This window comes from Panthera pardus, unplaced genomic scaffold, assembly GCF_024362965.1.
Source record: "Panthera pardus isolate Hobbes unplaced genomic scaffold, ASM2436296v1 HiC_scaffold_1, whole genome shotgun sequence".
NCBI classification, from domain to species: Eukaryota; Metazoa; Chordata; class Mammalia; order Carnivora; family Felidae; genus Panthera; species Panthera pardus.
In genome coordinates, this window is record NW_026526654.1 from 41250964 (window position 1) to 41272305 (window position 21342).

The 21342-nt window shown below is 38.5% G+C and overlaps 1 protein-coding gene across 23 annotated transcripts in view; it reads right to left on the reverse strand.

Annotated features, from left to right (window-relative positions):
- Positions 1 to 21342, reverse strand: part of LMO7 (LIM domain 7) — a 192942-nt gene that overhangs the window by 18185 nt on the left and 153415 nt on the right. For 15 of the 23 annotated variants that reach the window (XM_053897305.1, XM_053897562.1, XM_053897810.1 and 12 more), the window contains 8 exons: positions 18883 to 19000; positions 16683 to 16825; positions 14925 to 15357; positions 12865 to 13176; positions 4240 to 4354; positions 2952 to 3113; positions 1986 to 2173; positions 981 to 1041 (listed from right to left, as the gene is read on the reverse strand). In XM_053897305.1, the coding sequence (XP_053753280.1) occupies positions 981 to 1041; positions 1986 to 2173; positions 2952 to 3113; positions 4240 to 4354; positions 12865 to 13176; positions 14925 to 15357; positions 16683 to 16825; positions 18883 to 19000 (1532 nt within the window). The remainder of the gene's footprint in view (positions 1 to 980; positions 1042 to 1985; positions 2174 to 2951; positions 3114 to 4239; positions 4355 to 12864; positions 13177 to 14924; positions 15358 to 16682; positions 16826 to 18882; positions 19001 to 21342) is intronic. The other 8 variants (XM_053897832.1, XM_053897767.1, XM_053897652.1 and 5 more) reach the window with 2 other exon arrangements.

Genomic DNA, 21342 nt, shown 5'->3' on the forward strand with positions numbered 1-21342 from the left:
GAGCCTACTTGGGATTCTCTCTCCCTCTCTGCCCCTCCCACACTCGTGCTGGCTTGCACGTGTGTGCACGCACCCTCTCTATGTCTCTCAAAATAAATAAACTTAAAAAAAATGTTAGGTTTGCTTACAAAACTTCTTTGATTAAGAATGCAGTATCAGACAATTAAAACACAGTCACTTGTAACCATCAGAAATTTAACACCAAAATAAGTCATCAATAAAGGGAAATTTACAAACTCGGTTTGGCTTTGACCATTATGAACTGGCAAATGCAGGTACAAAGCCATCAAACTGCTATGAAGACCCAGACCGACCAGAGCTTAGCTTCATGGTAAAAGGAGTTTTATCTCCTTTGGGTCTCTCTCTCTCCCTGCCTATGTGAACCAGATCTTTCTTACTTATTTTGTATGCTTAAGGAATAGCACATAGTATGTGGTGACAATTACTTATGAACAGACAGAAGGAGGAAGAGAGCAGTAACTAACTCCCTAAAACAAGATCTCCCTAGATACTACGCCTGCCTTGTCATTACAAATGGGTACTTTTCGCTAATAACTGTTATTGCCATTGCTCTACTAAGACTAGCTGCCTATGAACTTGTCCTTTTCACCACAATAAAGGGGAGCAGGAAACTTCATTCATCGTTTCAGATTTAACGAAGATTCCCTCTGCCAACATACCACTGCAAGAAGGCTAATGGCCTCGGGAAACCAGTCTTTCTTATTTGGCTTAGACACACAGGCACTCAAAGCTCCTGGGCATGCTGCCAAAGCGTTGTTTGCAGTTCCTGAACTATTCAAACCCTGGAACTGAATGCCTTTCCACCTGGCTGCAACTGGATCTGCATGCTAACCTTTTAGTTTCAACTTGCATTGGGATCAGTTTTTCTTTGCCTCTATTCTGACATTAATTTTTATAATAGCAAAACTTGGATGCTAGCACTTCTATATTATAAATATAGTTACAATGGTGATGTTTACCTTTTGATTCAAAAGTATTACTTTCATCACGAATTCCATTTATTTCCTTGGATTCAGTATTCTGGAAAGGATAAAATGCCAGTTAGCATCTATTTCCTCAACTGGACTTTGCGTTTAAATGATGCATATCCCATTGGTGAAAATATCTTAATAAGGTGAGTTTTTCAGGATATTAATGTATTTCTTACAGCCTTTTACATAAATAGAAAAAAATTTTCATTATTCTTTAATATTTGTGGAAGGATTAATGACCATCTATCGATAAGCATGGATGACTTTAAATTCAGTCATTCCTTTTCCAAGAAACATGATATGCCAAATAATTAGTTCACTTAGCTTGTATTTATGACTAAGCAACATAAGCACATAAGATTCTTCAGCATTTAAGCATTTCTTACACAATGTAGCAGGAACTCCTTACTGGCTAAAAGAGTATCTTAGATAACAACAACTATATCTAGGGAGTCGATATAAGCATTTATTTGAAATTTTAAATTTAACTGATACTTAGGAAAATGCCTAGAGTGTAATTATTTTTCATCAATTAATGTCACTGAATATCTTTTAACCACACATCTAAGTCTAACCATCAAATTCACCTACATAAGAAACTAAACATGCCTCCTATAGTAATTGTGTACAATTTACCTGTAAAGACTAAAGAAAGCAGAAACAAATTACAGTGTATAATTTTATATTATTACTACTTCATATCCACAAAGATCTGAGGAATGGGCATAATGATGAAGATTGGTAAGAAATACCTGTAAAACAACAGTACAGGATCTTTTGATTTTACCATTATGTAACTATTACTCTATTAGTAGTAATGCCATAGGATTGTCAAAAATACATTTTTACTCTCATTCCTATAAATTATGTTATTCAACTAATGGTTTTTAAAGTAGCATCAAAATTGTTCAAATAAATCCTTTCCCCCACCCACACAGACTTCCTACAGATACTTTGCTCTACACAAATACTCCCACTTCTCAAAATACTTACAGAATGCTGGAGGCTTTCCGAGAAATCAGTCGTTACTGACAGATTTGAAGATTTGTCTGAGTTGTAAATTCCAGAAGTTGTATCAATCCACTTTGTTTCAGGTGAACCTATAATTTTGGTAGCCATACTGGTGAGATTGAGGGTTTTATGCCGTGTAAATGGCAGGGAAGGTTGGTCTCTGCCCCAGTCTGATTGGCACATGATGATCAAGAAATGAGTACACATAAATGTTGGAGTGGAAAGAACAAAGTTACTGAATGTACATATACAAAATGAACATGTAGAAGACATACAAACAAATCAGGTAGCGTGTGAAAGAAGTCAAGAGTTCCGTGTTTTGACCAACAGATCACCTTCCAAAAACACAAGGGTTAGATGATGTTAATAATGTAAAGACTAGCAAATTTGCTGAATCTTTCTGTAAGCCAGGATAGAGTATCATATTTTGATATCATGCCTTAACAGGTAGGGGGAGGCTTAATGCCCTTCTCCATCTACCCTCAACAGCTAAGAAACACAATAATAGAATATACACTGAAAGTTCCTTGAGCATGAACAACAGCAACATGACCAATTGCCTACCATGTTCTCTCTCATACCAGTTAGTTACGGTGCCGTAGAGAAAGTAAAATCATAGCGTAATTGTTAATACTCAGCATTATTATATGACTCCCAAATGCAGATGCAATTACAATAGCTTCCAGTTAATATTTGCATTCAAAGTCAGTCTAGCATGTAAATCAGCCAATAAATAATGTAAATTCAGTAAATTTGCTAGTGAAAAGTCTTCAGACAGAATAGTCAAGGAAGTATCATTCAAGACTTGTGACAGCATAACCGCAAAACATCTTGAAGCCAAAAAATTTTTAAAAACTGAGGAAGACGTTATTGAAGCAAGCTGTTAGAACCGCTTGCCAAAGACCAGTTCCCGATTTAGAAAGCCAGACGGTGGTAAAACCAACTTACCAGACTTTCCATAGCGCCTGATATCCATTACTAGGTTTCCAGTTTCTTGAGCATTAGCCATGGTCGCCTCCCACTCTTTTGTGTCCTTATATGAAAACTTGGTGTTGTTAACAGCAATAATTTCATCATCTACCTGTAGCTGAGAAAATTCTGCTGGGCTACCTAAATAAAGCAAAATCAATTAAGGAACCAATAATAAAAAATTCTAAGCAAACAAACAACAAAAACAACAAAATCCATGTTCTACCAATTGCTTACTTAAAGAAAAAAAATGCCTTCTTAATGTCAACTAACCATCTCTTGTATTTTTCAGTTAGGGTAGATCCATGAGGTTTTTTTTACGTTATCAAATATTTGGGTATCCACAATATACAAAGCAGCAAAGGCATTTTTCACTCCACAGTAAGCATCATCATTAACATGCAAAGGAGAAATAAGCTCATCTATTCAATAAAATTTATTACCTTCCTAGGAACAAAGAAACATTTTTAATTATTTTTAAATTAAAAATGTGAAATACATTGTACTTGAATTGAGCTTCCAAAACCAAATGTACCCTGGAATGGAATTTTTTTTAAAAAAAAAGAAAAAGGAAAAGGAAAAAAGCAAGGCCACTTAAAACTGCTTACAATTGCCACTTACCATTATCTAATTAAAGTCTTTTTTAAGAACTTTCTTAAATTAAAAAAAAAAAAACCAGTGTTAGCATGCACTTTTATATAGCTAAAACATGTAAGTGAGGAACTCCTCTTAACAACAGTAGCTTTCATTTGAATTTTAGGCCTTGTGGTGATATTTTGCTGAAGACTGCCTGGGACTGACTTGATATAACCCCAGATGGGGAAGGACTTTTGTAAAAGTCCTGAAGCATCCTGAGGACACTCCACGGACAACAGATATATTAGGATGCTCAGAAAACATCGATTTATTATACAGCACTTAAATATCCACCACAGACACAGCCAATCATGGAAGGTTCTTTTTGAGTTTCCAGTGAGGTGTTGTTTGGTAGCATTTCCAAATATCAAACCTAAAATTCTGACAAACGAATTCTGTAAAGGTCACAAAACTAAGACCCCACAAAACTCAAATTAATTAGGCAAAGAGAAAAAACACTATCAGTCTCAGGGAAGTCTCGGGGAAGAGGATGCACCTCCTGGCTTTCCTGCTGCACTTTTCACATGTATTTTCTCCTCCTACAGTAAACACACTAATTTCTGGAGGGGGTTGTGAACAGCATAGGATAACAAGGGGAAGAAAGTTCAGTAGAGATAAATCAATGATTTACCTGCTTCAATTGACGCAACGAAGATCCCAGAAAACACCCATTTTACTGTAAACCCAAAGTCAAGACCGCTCCCAGGCGTCTGGTGTATGCTGATTCTCATATCACTGAACTGATCCTGAAAACAAATATGAACCAGTGGGATCAGGTGTTGCTGGCACCCACAAGGAGGAAAGTCTATCCATGAAAGGAGGGAGGCTATATTCAAGGTACACTTGAATTATTTCATGATAGACCAGGAGCATCCATCTTTTTAACTTGGGTTTAGTAAAACCCTCATTTATATAAATATCAGTGAGTTAGCTTTTCTGATAAAATAAGGGAAAACTTCACATTAATAGATATTTTTCTTCACACCAATACTTTAAATCAGTTGGACATTAATAAATCTTGGGCATATGCTCACCATACAACTGGGTTTACTTTATAGACCATTTGTTATTACCCAAATAGGAAAAGAGTAAGAAGATAGACTGTGTGCTGTTTAAGGGTACAAACTGGCAATCAGTAAATGAGCCCTTGAGACGTAATGCACAGAACAGTGAATACAGACAACACTGTATTATGATCAAACTCGCTAAGAGACTATAACTTAATTATTCCAACCACTAAAAAGAAAATTATGTAAGGTGATCGAGGTGCTAATTATCACTACAATGGCAATCATACTACAATATATAAATGTGTCAAATTAATATACTAACTATATACCTTAAATGTATACAATGTTACAGATCATACATTTTAATACAATGGCATTTTTGAAAATAGCAAAAAAAATTGTTAACCATTTTAAACATGCCACCGTAATTCTAGAAAAAGTATCTCTGACATTTAACATAGCTGCATAATTTCAAGGGGTTCATTGACACACAATCAGCTAGCTGTGGGGCGCCTGTGGGACTGACACCACCCCCTAAAGAGCGCCTGAAGCTTTGGCAAGGCGTTGTTTGCCCCACAGCCACGCGAAGATCCAGTGATGAGGGCAGAGCCTCCACACAGCTATGGGACATGGAGCGATGGCACCTCAGAGGAACCACAGGTCAGATGCCAAGAGGGCCCCTGCTGAGACACGCTGAGCAACAAGTCACAACCTCCTTGGAAGTAACAACAGCCAGTGAGACCAAGAACAATGGCGTCCCGGAAAACAGCCAGCCTCCACCACCATACCCCACGGCAGCAAATTCTCGGGGCCACAGACTCACAGCCATTTCCAAAACAAATGTTTTAAGTATTAAACTATACAATGTCTGTGAACATTTGAGTTATCTTTCATAATTTATGTGTTTCATTTTGGGTCAACAGCAGATATGAATTTTAACTTGCCATTCCCAGACTAGTTTCAGTCTTTGATTCCAAATAATTAAGAACTTAGACTAAAAGAAAAAGTTATTCCTAAAGCCACTTAATTTTCCAGAAAAAAAAAAAAAAAAACCTACACATTCTCCAGTACAACGTGGCCGTGAAAACCGAACCTAGGGCCAACTGGGCAATTCATAAAGCTTTATGCCAAAGTTTTTCCATCTCTAAAACAAGTTTAAAATCCATGTGAGTATATTCTGAGAAAAACTGATATTATATAAGAATTGAAATAGAAGGCAAGGAGGACACTGAACCAGGAGCTTACTACATTCTATGGACACAGAAGTGCTTTAACATTTACTTATCGTTTGTTCAACATACACTTATTGTACATCTATTCTGTATAAAACACAGTGCCTAGTTCTTGGGAAATAAAGATGGATGAGGCATGGTCCTGGCTCTTGAAAAATAATTATTGACTCTTCAAGAGTTGGGTATGGAATTATTTTTTAAAAATCTGTAGCTAATGATATAGAAAAGTCTTCATCAGAAAGCTTGTAAAGCAGTTTAAATACAGGAACCCAGATGCAGGTAGTGAGAACACATTAATAATCAGCCTGATGAACACCAATCTCCAGAATAAAGCTCTGCTATGAATAGAAAAAATTACTGGTTAGTTCCACTCCTTAACCGAAACTACCATACACTTACATTAGAGATGACTCAGTGAAAACAAGCGGTCATCACCACACTTAACCGTCCAAAAAAAAAAAAAAAATTCAACTTACAGCCATCTACAGAATCTATTGCTATAAAAGGGCACAGAGACAAATGATACATTAGATATTCAAGATACTAACTGATGTTTTTTATCTTGAAAAATAAAAGATATGATGGAGTTCAAATAAATAGTCTCAAACTACATAAAAAGAATACTTTGTGGGAGACAGCAAGTGAACATTATCCTTTTCTACCAAAAATAGGATAAAAGAGAATGAGCTGTAGCTAAAGATGAAAGAGCCTCACAATTTTATTAGACAAGAAGAACTGTCTCACAAAAGGATATTCTTACCTTGGAAAGAAGCCTCTACCTGAACATATTAAATAAAAGGGCAGATAACCACCTCTCAGAAACAGTTAACAGGCAACAGCCTCACTGCGGCTGCCAGCAGCCTGACACACTGTAAGTGTGTGGGTCCTTAGGACTATATACAGGCAAAGGAGGAAAGAACCCCAGGAACAATTACAGGTGTTTTTCTATCAATAACCAGGTGACCTCTGGCCTGTCCTTGACTCTAGCAGGAACTTCTCTCTCATAATGATGTTAATTTGCAAGCTTTTTGTTTTGCAAAACCCTATTTTCAAATGAAAATCTTATGTAGACCACTTCCCTCCCAAACCAATCCATAAAAGTAGCTATAATTTCAGTTTCAAGCTGTAATTTCAGTGGCATGGCCTGCCCATTATGGCAGTGCTGTGGAATCCTCCGTCCTTGAATTAGATTAGCAGGGGAACATATCTATAATTATAGTTTAGCATAAACTATTCAGCAGTGATTTCAGTTAGGATTTCTACTTCCCTATTTATCTCTGCAAGACACATGCCATGTGAATATTCCACAAACAGTCCATGCTTTTCATGCTTCAGAAGATGATGATAAGGGAATTACTACTGCTTGAACTAGATAGAACCAGAAATATAAATTCTTGGGGGAAATCTAGATTCTTGATGACTGATAAAGAACCACGTCAAGTGGTTCAAGTTGTCTATGCAGGAAAAGATATGAGTATGGTTATGAACATATCACCATTTAAAAATAATTTCCCTCAAATTAGATACAATTTAAACAGAAGTATACACTGAAAGCTGAGCTTTTTAGACAACAATATGATGATCTATCTAGAGTAGCAATGACCACATTTAATTTTAGGATATCTGATTAATTAAGAGTTTCCTCTCACCAAAGATGAGAAGTGGTGGAAAATAGGGTCAGTCTTACGTACTAACAGGTCAGAAAGCTATTCTCCCCAATTTTTCTTTTTATTTTTTTTATTATTTATTTTAATTTTTTTAACGTTTATTTATTTTTGAGACAGAGAGAGACAGAGCATGAACGGGGGAGGGTCAGAGAGAGGGAGACACAGAATCTGAAGCAGGCTCCAGGCTCTGAGCTGTCAGCACAGAGCCCAACACGGGGCTCGAACTCACGGACCGCGAGACCATGACCTGAGCCGAAGTCGGCCGCTCAACCCACTGAGCCACCCAGGCGCCCCTCTCCCCAATTTTTCAATTAGATAAATGTGTTGACTTAAGGGAAGCCTTACTGAAACTGACAAAATTAAAGCACTCTATAGTCATAAGTAACAGAGGAAATGTATCAACTTTGATTTTTGTACACATGATTCTTTTGCATCATGTTTTCAGGGTCTGAGTAGGGTGAGAACGTAGGTGGGTGGCCCCAACTTGTGGCACCAGAGCCACTCTCCTTTGCCACAGGCACATCTATACCTACTGGCTCCACTTCTCCATTCCAAGAGGCAGGTGGTGTTTCCAGCTCTATAGCTTTAACTCAACTCATTTCAAGTTTATCTCTTTCCTACCAAATCTGTTTCCGATCCTCCTTCCACCAGGCACTACCACCGATTCCTGCTTTCAGAAACGGTCCTCTCTGTCATCCACTATCCCATTTCCCCTGTCTTGTCCTCCATCTGTCTGGCCGCCTCTCACTTTCACTAGTGTGCTCTTCTGTCTGCTCTCCTACGTTCACTTCTTGTTCTTCCCTAGCCAGCCTCCCATCTTTCTGACTACAAGCTTTCCTGAGTTAACCTCTTTCCCTGCTGTGTCTTCAGCTACTGTCTCAGCCCATGATATCCAAAATTAAATCCATGACCTCTTCCCAAACCTACTCTTTTCCACCTCTTGTTTCTCGACTTTGGTCAGTTACATCACGACCTGACCAGATGCCCAAGTTAGCAACACCAGGGGCTCCTCCTCCTTTCCTTCCCACCCCAGTTGCACACAACAGCCCCCACTCTCCACCACACACATGCCTTCATAAAAAGTGCTCCCAAGTCCTCAGTCCATAAATCTATCCTGAATCATCCCATTCTTTCATTGCTCTTCAGGTTACCATCTTAATTTAGAGGGGAGACCACAGCCCAAACTAATGCAGCCAGCTTATCATTGGCTATCCTGCCCCTGCCGTTCTTTCCCTCCATCTTCTACACAGCTACTGGAATTTCAGTCACAGAATATGCCAATTATTATTACTGTATGCCATTTAAAATTGTTGGTAGCTACTTATTACCTATTGGGGAGATTTCAAACTCTACCTTTCAGAAATTCTACATTTCAGATAACCATACAGCTTCCCTCAAAAGCAATTTGAAGAATGACTTTATCTTTATGAAACAGAAGATATTTCAGTCCCTGTTGGCTCTAAAATTCTAGAGATACAACAAAGTTAACATGAGTTAACATTTGGAGACTTAACTTCACATAAGGCAGTTCTCAAATTGGAGCTTCTCATATTTCAAAAAAAATTAGGGTCAGAGAAATTACATTTGTGGCCTAAGCACTTAACCAACCCAAAGCAAGTTATGTAACTTTCAGATCTCAAGTATTTCATCAGTAAAAGTGGGGATAATATCGCCTAATTTGCAGTCATTGGGAGGATTAAGTGAAACATTTAAGAGGTACCAAGGTGCATGGCTGCTGTGCCATAATTATTTTCTGTTCCCCATGGAAACAACGTTATATATGTGTATAAATGCTGGTTAAGCAGTTTCCAGATCAACTAAAGAGAATCCTATTTAATGCTCACGTACTTAGCTCTGAAGCCAATAGAACTCAGTCAGCCTTCAACTAATATAGATCCAGGCACTGTGCTAACAGTGATTAGGACAGGCTTCTTCCTGCCCTCCCAGAGAGAAGAGTCTAGCAAAGGTGACAAGTAAGCACAGTGCATGGGAGGCAGCTATGACACGGTCAGCCCTGGATACTATTCCAAAGGGACACTATCACAGGCTTGCTGATTAAGAAGCAAACATGAAAAAAGCATCCTTCCTTCCAGGTGCATCATCTGGCTTCTGGGTACAACTTTAAAAAATCTGGGGCAGTGGTTCTGAAATGTGGATCTGGGTGGAGTTTGGGAGAAGAGGTCTCTGACAAGAAAGAACCGGAAACAAAACCCTATAGATGACCAATCAAGGGGAAAGTTGTCAAAGTAAATCTGGGAGTCACACTCTCTCCCCTTGCCTCAGGGTCACCCTCAGGATTGCCCTGGAAGCCTGGATCAGAAAAAGAGGCAGGAAAAGAAACAATACCATAAGAGAAGTACAGGAGAAAAGGCAGTGGAAAGGAATGAAATCCCTGCTTGGCAGTGGAGATGGGAAAGAACCTATAAGGACCTAAATTACCTGCTGGACCAAGTTCATACTTCAGTTTGGTGATCAAGGCCTTGACTGCAATTCGAGTCAGTAAATACAAAAATGCCAACTATGTGTAAAGGCTGTGGAGGGTACAAAGAATACCAGTGAAGGAGAAACGGTGAACACTTAGAACAAGGACGAATTCAGCAAATGACACTTTCAAAGGTGAAAAGTTCAATTCCAACTAGGGGAAGGAGAGGTCCTGATTTACAAAGGAAGTGACCCTCCTGGGCTTTGAAAGAACAGGAGGACTTCACAAGACAAACATGGGTAAAATGAGCATTTTAGAATGTGTGAACAATAAGAACGAATATCTGTGATGTGTTTAAGAAAGCATACTAGGTATTCAAGAAAAAGCAAGCAGTGTTGTATGACCAGGTCACCTATTTCCAATTCTTTTTTCCCCAACATAGTGTGGTGCGGGCGACCTTGAGTCAGATTGCCTGGTTTCAAATCCTGACTCCACAGCTCACACTACCCTGTATGGCTTTGGACAAGGAACATGACCACTCCACGCCTCAAATTCCACAACAGCATAACAGGGATACAAGGATCACTGAGGACTAAGAAATAGCTTGAGAAGCCTGTCTGGCACATGGTAAGCACTCAATAAACAGCTGTTACAGCACTATAAAGGGAGTTGGGGACCAGTGTTGAGGGACCACAGCGCTCTCCTGAGTGCTTTGAACTTCACCGAACAGACCACAGAGTGCCACTGGAGGCTTTGCAGCAGAGAAATTACCAAGGGCAGCCTGGCCTCCTGCAAGTCAATCTAACATCAGGCTTGCATAGAATGTACAAATACATGTGACTATTTACAAAATATTTGCACTGATGGGGAAAGGGCCTGAGAATCAGGGTAGTGGAAACAAAGATAGAAAAGAACATCATGGGAGATGCTGGAACAAAGAAATGAAAGGACATTACTAGTGAAAGCATGAGTAAGAAGGAGAAAGGAGACCTGAAGAACACTTACAAAGCTACCAAAATATCTAGATGTTCACCCACATATTATCTGTGATTTTTCTATTCTCTGAACACCTAGAATTACAGAGTGTGGACAAACATTTGGAAGGGTGTTGCAAACACCTCTGACTTATTAGTCATTGGCTGTCCTATTCCCAAGGCAAGCAAGCTCCTTCTCAGTGACAAGAGCAGGTGACGGTACCCGAGATGCTTTCTTCATAGTGCAAGCAACTCAGAGACAGGTAAGTCACCGTATGACATATACATGTGTTCAAGCATTCCAACTGCTTTATTTGGGAAAGCCTAATTTTGCTTGGTAGGATACCATTTCAAGCTTGGAGACAAAGGAGCATAAATCCATTAATGATGAAACCTGGATCCATGCCATGTTAATTCAGGTCCTCTGAACTGCAATAACCTGGAACACACCCCCACACCACACTTAGCCTCTTGTTCTTAATCCCTGGATGTAGCTAGGCAGCTGCCACCCCGAGGGAGTGACTACCCCCTCATGCACAATACATTAATGAGGCTGTTCTGTTGAGTTTGCTATTTGAAAAGGTGAAGGCAAACACACAAGTCCCAAGTCCGTAAAATAAAAGACACCTTGTTTCTGTTTTTATTATTCACCCACCGGTACCTTATGTTCTCCAAGTATATACCACAGGCGCTTGTTCTGATCCACTCAAACTTATGATGCTAATGATATCTTTCCCATTCTTTACAAATGAAGCAAAAAATTTACAACTCATGATTTTAGTAAGCTGAAGAAATATTTTTAGATCTATGTTTGTAAACATGCATGGGAACAACAAAGACATATGCCTAAATGTTAACAACTACCACCTCTAAATGATGGGACAACCAGTGGCTTTCATCATGTATACTTTCCTGCATTCCCAAATTTTCTCAAGAACAAAGGACTCCAAAATCAAAAGAAGACATAAACTTGTAAAGCTTTTCTGTAGTAAATATACCAGACCCAATTATTGCACATAGTTATTTCATTACTATAACTTAAGCCAAGTTATATACTTGATGCTGTGCCTTGGAAAACACATCTATTCCGGTAAAGCACCAGAGAATGTCTGACAAGTCAAAGAATCACACTAGCTCCTCCATGTCAAGGGGTTCATACAGCTATCAAACTGTTTAACAAAGGTGTTGTTTTGTTTTGTTTTTTTAAAGAAAAGCTTTCTGTTCTCTGGACAACCAACAACTTTTAACTTACGTGTAAAACATACTGCATTCATTACCTAGTAATTCTCTTGGTGATTTTAATTAGGAAAAACTATAAGTGGCCTCCAGTCATTCTTCATCTGATGGTATATCTTGTTTGGACTCCAAATGTTACAGAACACAACTGTCCTACTGTAACTAAGCCTCAATATTCCCTTTAAGATACAAGAAATGGGACAAAATTGTAGACTTTCTAAATCAGTATTAAGTACTAGATGGTTTACACAAGGAAAGAAATGCCGAGCCCCTAGAGACCAGCATGTAGCATGTGTACCAATTTCCCCTTGTGGTCAGTTAATTTCCCTGAGAAAGGGCTTTTATTACTCACTTACCTGTTAGGCCTGAATCTATAACCTTCCAAGTGACCCCCACAGCTGAACCAGGGACTGCTGAGTACTAGAAGTATAAGGCAGCAGTTGCTGAAATGAGGAGTAGAGAGAAAAACCAGCCAAACCCTAAAGAGACTTGTCCAGCAAGCCTCGATTCACACACATCATAAGGGTAATCTGCATCCATAAACTCAAAGGTGGAAGAGGCCTCCTTCTTCCCAAGATGTGCTAAAAATAAAATGCAATATTGTTTTCCACATTATCAGCCCAGATAATAATGCCTAGAGGTCAGAAACATGGTTTGCAGATTGAAATACTTATGTTTCAGAGCAGTGGGTGACGAGGAACCTCCCCAAATTCACCTGTGAGGATCTGGAGACCTCTGTCTGTGGTGAGCTTCCCCCTTCTCCAAGCTCGGACATTAAGTCAGGGCCAGATGGTGAAGACAGTGTGGCTTTAGAAGTGGCAGCCTCTTCCTGGGAAAGCGATGAGAAGGAGGGGGTAGGGGAGGGCAGCTGCATCACACCTTCTCCCACCGCTACTCCCTCTCTCTCACTGGACTTGCTGGTAGCAAGCTGGCTCGTGTCAGGTTTGTGCACAGAGGTGCTGACCAAACTGCTCTGAGTTCTCTTCACATATTCGACATCTCCGTTATACTTCCAGCCATCATCCATCTAAAAATAAAACATCATATTAAGCTTGGCCTTGTTAGATTTCTGCTTAAAAAATACATAAACTAAATACTTTAAAACTATAAAAGTAAGGTACCTCCCACAGCAACCAATGCTAAAAGCTTGGAGCACGTTCTTTCATGCTAACGGACAGACACGTGATGTTTTGGGAGGAGGACTTGTTTTTACAAAAGTGTTGATATTAAAACGGACTTCTGAAACTTTCTTTGCTCATTTACATCATTCTGATGGGTTTAATAGATCTCTAGACTAGACTTTTTAATTATTGAATGCTGTATAGTAGGGATATCTACAAATTAGTCACTTGATATGTATTCAATGTCGTTTCAAGTTTTCTGTAACCTCCAAAATTATTGCAACAAGAACCTACATATTATTACAATTGGAATATTTATTTTCATAGGTTTCCAAAAGTATACTTGTTGCCCAAAAGATATTTTATGTATAATAAATGTTATATTAAAAAATCTAATGTAATATATAAATTATATGTATATGTATGTGTGTGTGTGTGTGTGTATATATATATATATATATATATATATATATATATATCTTCTCAAAAAATTATAGCAGTGCACTCCTAATGTAATGTACAAGAATGGCTGTGTCTCTACACCCTTGCCAACACCAGACGTTTTCAATGTTTTAAATCTTTGTCGGTCTGATGACTGAAAGCTGTACATTTCATTCTTGCTCTAATGAAGTTGAACATGCTTCAATGTGTTTTATGTCATCAGCCATCTGAATTCCTTCTTCCTTAAACTGGCTACTCATTTCCACATGAGTGCTTATCTTTTTTGTGCTTTTCTAGTGCTTATCTTTTCTTACCCATTTGTAGGAGCATGTTAAATCTTACTGATGTTAACCCTACATCTAGAATTCATCTAACATTTTTCTGACTCTATAAATTGTCTTTTGATATGTTAGTAATGAGTCATATATGTTTGATTTTTATGCTACCAAATATATCTCTATTTTACTTAATATAATGATTAGGAGTTCCCTGGCTAGTTCATGCAGGTTTTCCTTACCTTAAATATTTCTTTCAAGCTTTTCCTTAGTTTTTAGGATACAATATTGGCAGAAGTAGAAAGAATTTGAACACTGATCTTAAGACACAGAGTTAAAATTAATACATCCACTTTCAGGTATGCATTACTGCTTCATTCTCAGGGCAAACAACTGCATTTTCTATATTCTTAAAAATCCCAATATAAATAGAACCATGAAATACATTTTAATAACCACTTTCAAGCATAGTAAATTCTAAAAAAGTGGGGGTACTCAGAGGAAACTAGAAAGCTGTTCATAAGGCACCTGAAAATATTCAGGTTAAACCATATGAAATTGCTGTTTTGTAGGTCAAAAAGAACTATTAGCATCCTTCACATAGTTCAACCTAATACTTTACAAAAGCTGTATTTGAGAAAACGTAACACTAAAAAAATGCTCTGCCTTAGAAAGAGCTTATTCATTCTTTAAAATGTTACCAGCCTTACTTTCATTGACTTTAAAGTTTAAAATAGTTCCACAGAGTTGTTATATTTTAAGCATTGAATGTCTTTTGAATCTAAACTGGCTGGAATTGCTTTATACATAAGTTATGTACATTTTATACATCAAGTAAATGGAGCTCAAACTTCTGCATAAGTTTACCAGCACTGTGCTCCTGAGAACAGACTAAATGAACTAGGAACACATTTTTTTTTTTTTTTTTTTTTTTTTACCGTGTAGGATCTTGGGAGTGATGAGATTCCCCTTGCCTGAGAGCCAAAAGGTCTAGGCATGACCACAGATGTTAACCTGGCTGTATCAGTTTTCTGGTAACTTCTGGGGAGAGAGGCTGAAATTCGAGTCGACTCGGTTTGTGTACTCGGTGAATGCTGAGAAGACAAAGAGTCTGGGTGTTGTTCTTCCATGGGGCTCTGAGAAGAAAGCTGAATTTCAGCTGCTGCAGCGTCCTCTCTTTTTGCAAAAGTTGTAGAATCTTGCTTAGGAACTTCTGCAGAATACGTTGTTTCCTTCTCTTCTACTCTTTCACTCTGGTAACTTGCTTCTGACGTGGTCAGTCTAGGGGAAAGCTTTTCTTCATGCAAGATATCATCAGAAGAATGCAACCTCCTTCTTGATACAACTGCAGATGTTTGATTTCGGGATTCCCTTAGCAGAAAGAAGCACACCGTAACCATGAAGTTATGCATTTAGCACAAGGAGGTAGAGACACATGGGTTACTTTGGCAAGAACATAAGACAAAGAATAAAAAGGCTGCCGACTTCACACAATAACCAATACAATGGTAATAGAATAAATACACGTGATTTTTTTAGTGCCACACTTAAAAATTGTAAGAACTGCACTTTTTTTTTTAAGCAGGCTCTCAAATACTTCCAAATACTGGAGAGGGATTTTTTTTTAATTGTAAAGAGTTGTTAATAAGAAAATTAAGGTATTTAATAAGGGATTCTTCACAAAGCTTTACCCACAAGTTCATAAATCTTCCCAAATTAGCACACTGTAGACATAACTAACTTACAACCAATCTGAACCTTCCAAAAATGTGGCTTCCTTTACAAGATTATGAGCTTTTTTTTCCCCCTGTACACAATTTTAAACAATTTAGTGAAAATAAAAGATTTCCACAAAGGACTCAGACTTCAGGAAGATCAAGTTAGGATATGATTTCACACAGCTTGAGAGAACTCACATGGACAATTGTTACAGATTAAAGACACCATTCATATTTATAGAGAACTTCATGAAACATCCTCGTCACTCCTGTTTAGTAGGGAATACCTTTCAAACTGCATTGCCTTTAAGTGAAAGAAACGGTGTTTACCATTTGCTTCTAGGGCACAAAGGAGTTTTGTTTAATTTCACCTGACAGCACATTTCCTTTTTGACATTATCCATAAAGCATATTTGCCTTCCCCATGACCTAGAAATATTCCAAGGTTTCTCACAGCAACTGCTCTACAGGAAAGTTTAAATTGGACCTTTATCCTGTCACGTTGCAATGCCAAAAATACACCCCCTCCCATTTACGTTTATATTGTCTTCTTTTAAAATATAATTTTAATCGCACCACTAAAACGTGAAAAGGAACTTTATATTTTACACAATTTGGAAGAGTGGGACCTGGTTTTATTTGGCCACTCCATTCCTAAATTCACTTTAAAAGGAGAAAAAGTAGTTTATTTTCGGCACCAATTATAGCCAACACCATCCAATATCACATGTGAATATACAATGTAAAAATCAGGAAGTAAAGCACACTATATTAAGCGCCCATTTCTTTTGTTGATCCAAGTCACCATTTATTACAGCAATACTTTGCTTTTTCTTTACAGAGCAACATACTGAGACTTGAATGTCTATCTGTTTATGGTTTAATATTGGCATACACCTTCCATTACAGTACACTTACATAAAATATGGATTTCTAACACTGGTATCTGCAACCATGAGATGCACTCAGCTTTCTTACCTGTCCTGCAGCATTTCCTTAAATGTCTTAGAGCTTCTCTCAGACTTCTCAAGTGCCTGCTTTTCAATTTCTTCCCTCTCTTCTTTTTTCTTCTGCAGATCTGAAGTGTAGCTTTTTCGACGATCTTTCCATTTTGCAAGGTCCTAACAGAAGAAAATCACATCAGCACAGGCATACCTGAATTCATACACACCCTTTCTAGCAGTGGGAGACTGCCAGAGTATCCCATTACATCGCTGAAACTATTCACTCCAACTTGATGCCAAGGTGCCCTAATTTTGCTTTTTATAGCTGGCGTTTCTGTACCAACCTTTATCTCATGTGTCTGTCTAAAAAACCTGACCTAGTAAGATAGACCCCATTACTGTTTCTCCTGCCTCCCTGACCATTTCACAAAGAACGCTAAGTGCTTGTAATTGGGTGCCAGGTCAGAAAGATCAGGAACTGTTTCAAATTTATTCTCACGTCACTCCAATAATCTGTCTGTCATGTGAAATGGCAGATTTCACGAGTACAACTGGGACAGAGCTAGGATTGCAATGGTTAAGCATGACTGCACGCTCTTTCATCTAACGTACACCCAGCTCAATCCAGAAGACCACAAACATGCAGACGCAGAAGATGTGGGTCCCCTCAAGGAACTCTTGGTCTTGAAGGGAAAGAGACTTGTCAATAAAAGTTCAACAGTGAATGTGATGATTGGATTGCACAGGATGGTGGGGGTTTGAAGGAGAGGGAGTGGTCAATTGTACCTGAGGCAGGGGAGGGCAGAGTTTGGAAAGGCTTTCCTGGGGAGGCAAGGCTTGAGTACATGATTTCAAAGCCAGTAAACTCCCCCTACTGACAGGGCAATAAGGAAGACCACACAGGAACAAGTGTAACTGTTTCCCATATTCCCAGGAATAGAAGTCTAACCTAGCTGGCTGACCCCAGGACAATCAACTTAATTTTCCTTTTAAATTAGCCCTAGCAGCCTAAGCTGGTTGTCACACTCAGGAGTTTAAGACATTTTTCTATGTCTCCAAAATAGAGAAATGCCATGTTAAGAATTACTGGTGGCATTTCAGTCCAAACAGAAGCACAGGTCTCAGACTAAACTAAGTTTGCTTTATACCTTTAAGAGTAGACAGGGCCACTCCTGTTTAAAAACAGCCTGAAGCCAATACAAACTACTTCCAAAAAGAACAAAAGCAGTGTACATTTAGTCCTACAAGATAATCAGCATGAATTTTCATCTGACTTGACTTAATGGATAACCCCTCAATAGTTATTTTCATACCCAAACCACCACCATGTATTTTGGCAAAGTGACATTGAATTACTGTTTCTTGATAATTAAATCGAGTTCCCAACTAAAAGAGACACTGGAATTTAGTGTCAGCCAAGGCAGAGGGTTCTTCATTTCATAGACTCTAATCTCTCTGAAAATGAAGATTTACTATCTCTGCCCTCTTGTTCATTTTAACACTCTGCCCTTCCCATAAAGTTGCCCTCAAACTCTTTTGAGTTTGCTCTGTTTAAATTATCTATTGTGTATTTCTAGACACTCCTTTGGTTTGTAACAATTACCTCTTTCAAAAAAAAGGTCAAGCTTTTTTCCTGCAGGAACAAAGCTAAATATTACATCTATATCCATATAAACATCTGGATATAGGTCAGCTCTGTGAAAACATCTGATTTTGATTCATATCAGCTACTTTTCCAACCCAAATAGTACTCCTAGTTACATTTCTTATTTCTCCCCAAATCTCTATTAACTCTCAGAGCCCCCTTCATCTCTCCCTGCTAATGCCAAGACTGTTCTGGACCCCCTACTCTTCTGCTACCCCTAAACTTTGAGCTAAGTCTCTTCTCTTCACAAGCTTCAATAACAGTCATACTCCAAATTCAACCAACCAAAGCAAGTTAACAAGTTAACCATGCTGTAAGGAAGCAGGTTCACATTTTTTAGAACTCATAGCGAATATGAGAAAATAAACCTCCTATTGTATTTTTCACAGTGACGTTTAAAATAGGCGACAGTAATAGGTCAAAAAGGTAAAATCTTTTTAAAGGAAGTCGATCACATTTTCTATAGAACTGAATTCTGTATCAAGAAAAATCATTTCAAGTATACTGATTTTCATTTAAGAGAAGCAAGGAAGAGTCAAATAAATACATTCTCCCAGTCTTCCCATCTCCCAGTATAAAACGTACTCACATCTTGCCATTTCTGATCTTGTTCTTTTAATTGTGATTTTATTTTCTGCATCTCCTCATAACGCAGCTGACGCAAGTTCTGAACATCGTCTGCGCTGACATCACTCATGGACTTGCTCCTACGACAAAAATACCCATGGTAACCAAGGTTCACATGACCGGATTAGGGTTAAAACTGGAAGGTTGGGCTTTTATTTGGAAATTCCATCTAAATTTCTGCTGTACGACCTAGACGTTTTACTGATAATATCACAGAAATAGCACTACAGAGATAAATGGGTGTTTTTCCAAAACGAGAAACAAGAGCCTAACACTCAAGTGTGAATTCTTTTACAAAATGGCTAAATGAGCCCTGCATGAGTCTAAAAAATAATCCAATGTTCATATTTGGAGTTGCCCATGCATAAAGGGATTACTTTAGAAAGAAATATTTACTACACTCATCTGTAATTTTCTATCTTCCCCAAAGATAATCTTTTAAGGTTTGGCTGCCTTTTCTGGGCACTTATTAAATAATTTAATGATTACCTGATATTTTCTCCTCAAGTTCAATACCTTGAATAAATGTGTTGCTTCTTCTCAAGGATTCTCTAAGATCCACCCTACCACTGCCCTGGACTTGTTCTCAAAGCACCACAGGTAGTTTCTAACAGCCAATTATAATAGAATGACTTCTATAGCCCTGTGTTTTATTTTGGCAGATTTCAGGTCTCCCAATATGGATTCCTGCCATGGGTATGTACTGTGGATTAGCTCTCAGTTCACTCTAGATTGGAAACAATGAACAGACTGGGGTGTTAGACACAGGCATATATGTGTGCTGTCTACATGCACACAGAATGGATGGTAAATTACACTGGAAAGTGGGGTAGTGAGAGGAGTCCAGTATGAATATTGGAGGAATCAAAGACAGAAGACAGAGCTTTTGAAGGTGGGGTATTCAAAATGTGCTTTCCCACAGATCTTTCATAATGCACTTTGGATTTTATTTCATTAAAACAGACTCTACTTTTAGTTATTTAAGTAACTCCACATCCTCTTGGGCCTTTAAACTTTGCCTTCTCCAAGATTTTGTTATCACCACATTTCTTTTATAACATACTTGCCCTTAGTTAGCTCAGGAATTCAACTAGTTTCTATGCATATGACTCCCAATCCACAGCCCAGGGCCAGATCCTCCCTTTACTCAATTCCAATTACTTGTTGAATAAATTACCTACATGGATATCCCCTAGGCACCTCAATTGTAAAAGGACCAATTGAAATAATATCCAGGAAGGATTTTGTAAACTATAACTCACTAAACACATGGTTATTGTTGGTGTAGCCAAACTGAATCTTGTCCCCAAACCTGCTTTTCTGCTTGTGGCTGTTAATGGTGTAACCTGCTTCCAATCATTCACATTTGAAACCTAAGAACTATTTTTCACCTTTGCCTCTCCCTTCTCCCTACTTTCAATTAGTTATCAAGTCCTCTTATTCAGTGTCTTTTTCTTTCCACTTCTATTGCCAACACCCTAGATCAGAACACAGCCAGCTCTTAGCTGGACTTTTAAAGTAGCTTAAATTATCACCCAGCCTCCAGATCCAGTGAGTCTTTCTTTAACTGTTCCAACATGAAAGCCCTTCACCAGTATATATGCCTTTTTTAAATGCCACTCATTCAAGATCCCTGATACACTCCATTTTGGATGGGTGTAAGCAACTTCCTATTCATTCTCCACTTGAAAGTCTAACAGACAACTCAAACTTGACTTGTAACAGACCAAAACCATGATTATTCACCCCACAATCTACTCATCAGTAAAATTCAATTCCATCCTCCAGATTTTAGGCCAAAATTCTTTGAGTCATCCCAGATTCCTCTCTTTCTCTAATACATCATAACTGATTCCATCATTAAATCCTGTCTACTTTCTAAATATAATGAGGATACAACCACTTCTCACCACCTCCGCCTTTACCACCCTGATCCAAGCCATTATATCTCCCACCTGGATTATTACAATAATCAGTCTTCCTGTTTCTACACCTTCCTGCCCAAATAGCACATGCTCAATACCACAGCCAGAGGGATGTTCTCAAAATTACACTCAGATCACGACATCCATGTACACTGCACCCATCTGTTTCTTTCCACCTCACACGAGTTAAAAGCAGATTGCTCTAAGATCAAGGACATTGCCTGGATTTTGCCCACCTCTCTGTGCTCATCTCCCACCGTGTTCCCCTTCATTCACCTTGCTCCAGCCAACTGGTTTCCTTGCTCAACCTCTTGCTTTTCTACTTGCTCTTCAACCCACCCAGAAAGCTCTTCAACCAACCATATGGCTTACCTCTCACTTCCAGTCATGTTTGAATGTTACCTCAGCATTTCCCTCCCTAACCACCCTATAAAAAAGAGCAAATGCCCCTCTCTCTTGGTCACCTTATCCCTCACCATTTCTCCTCATAGTATTTC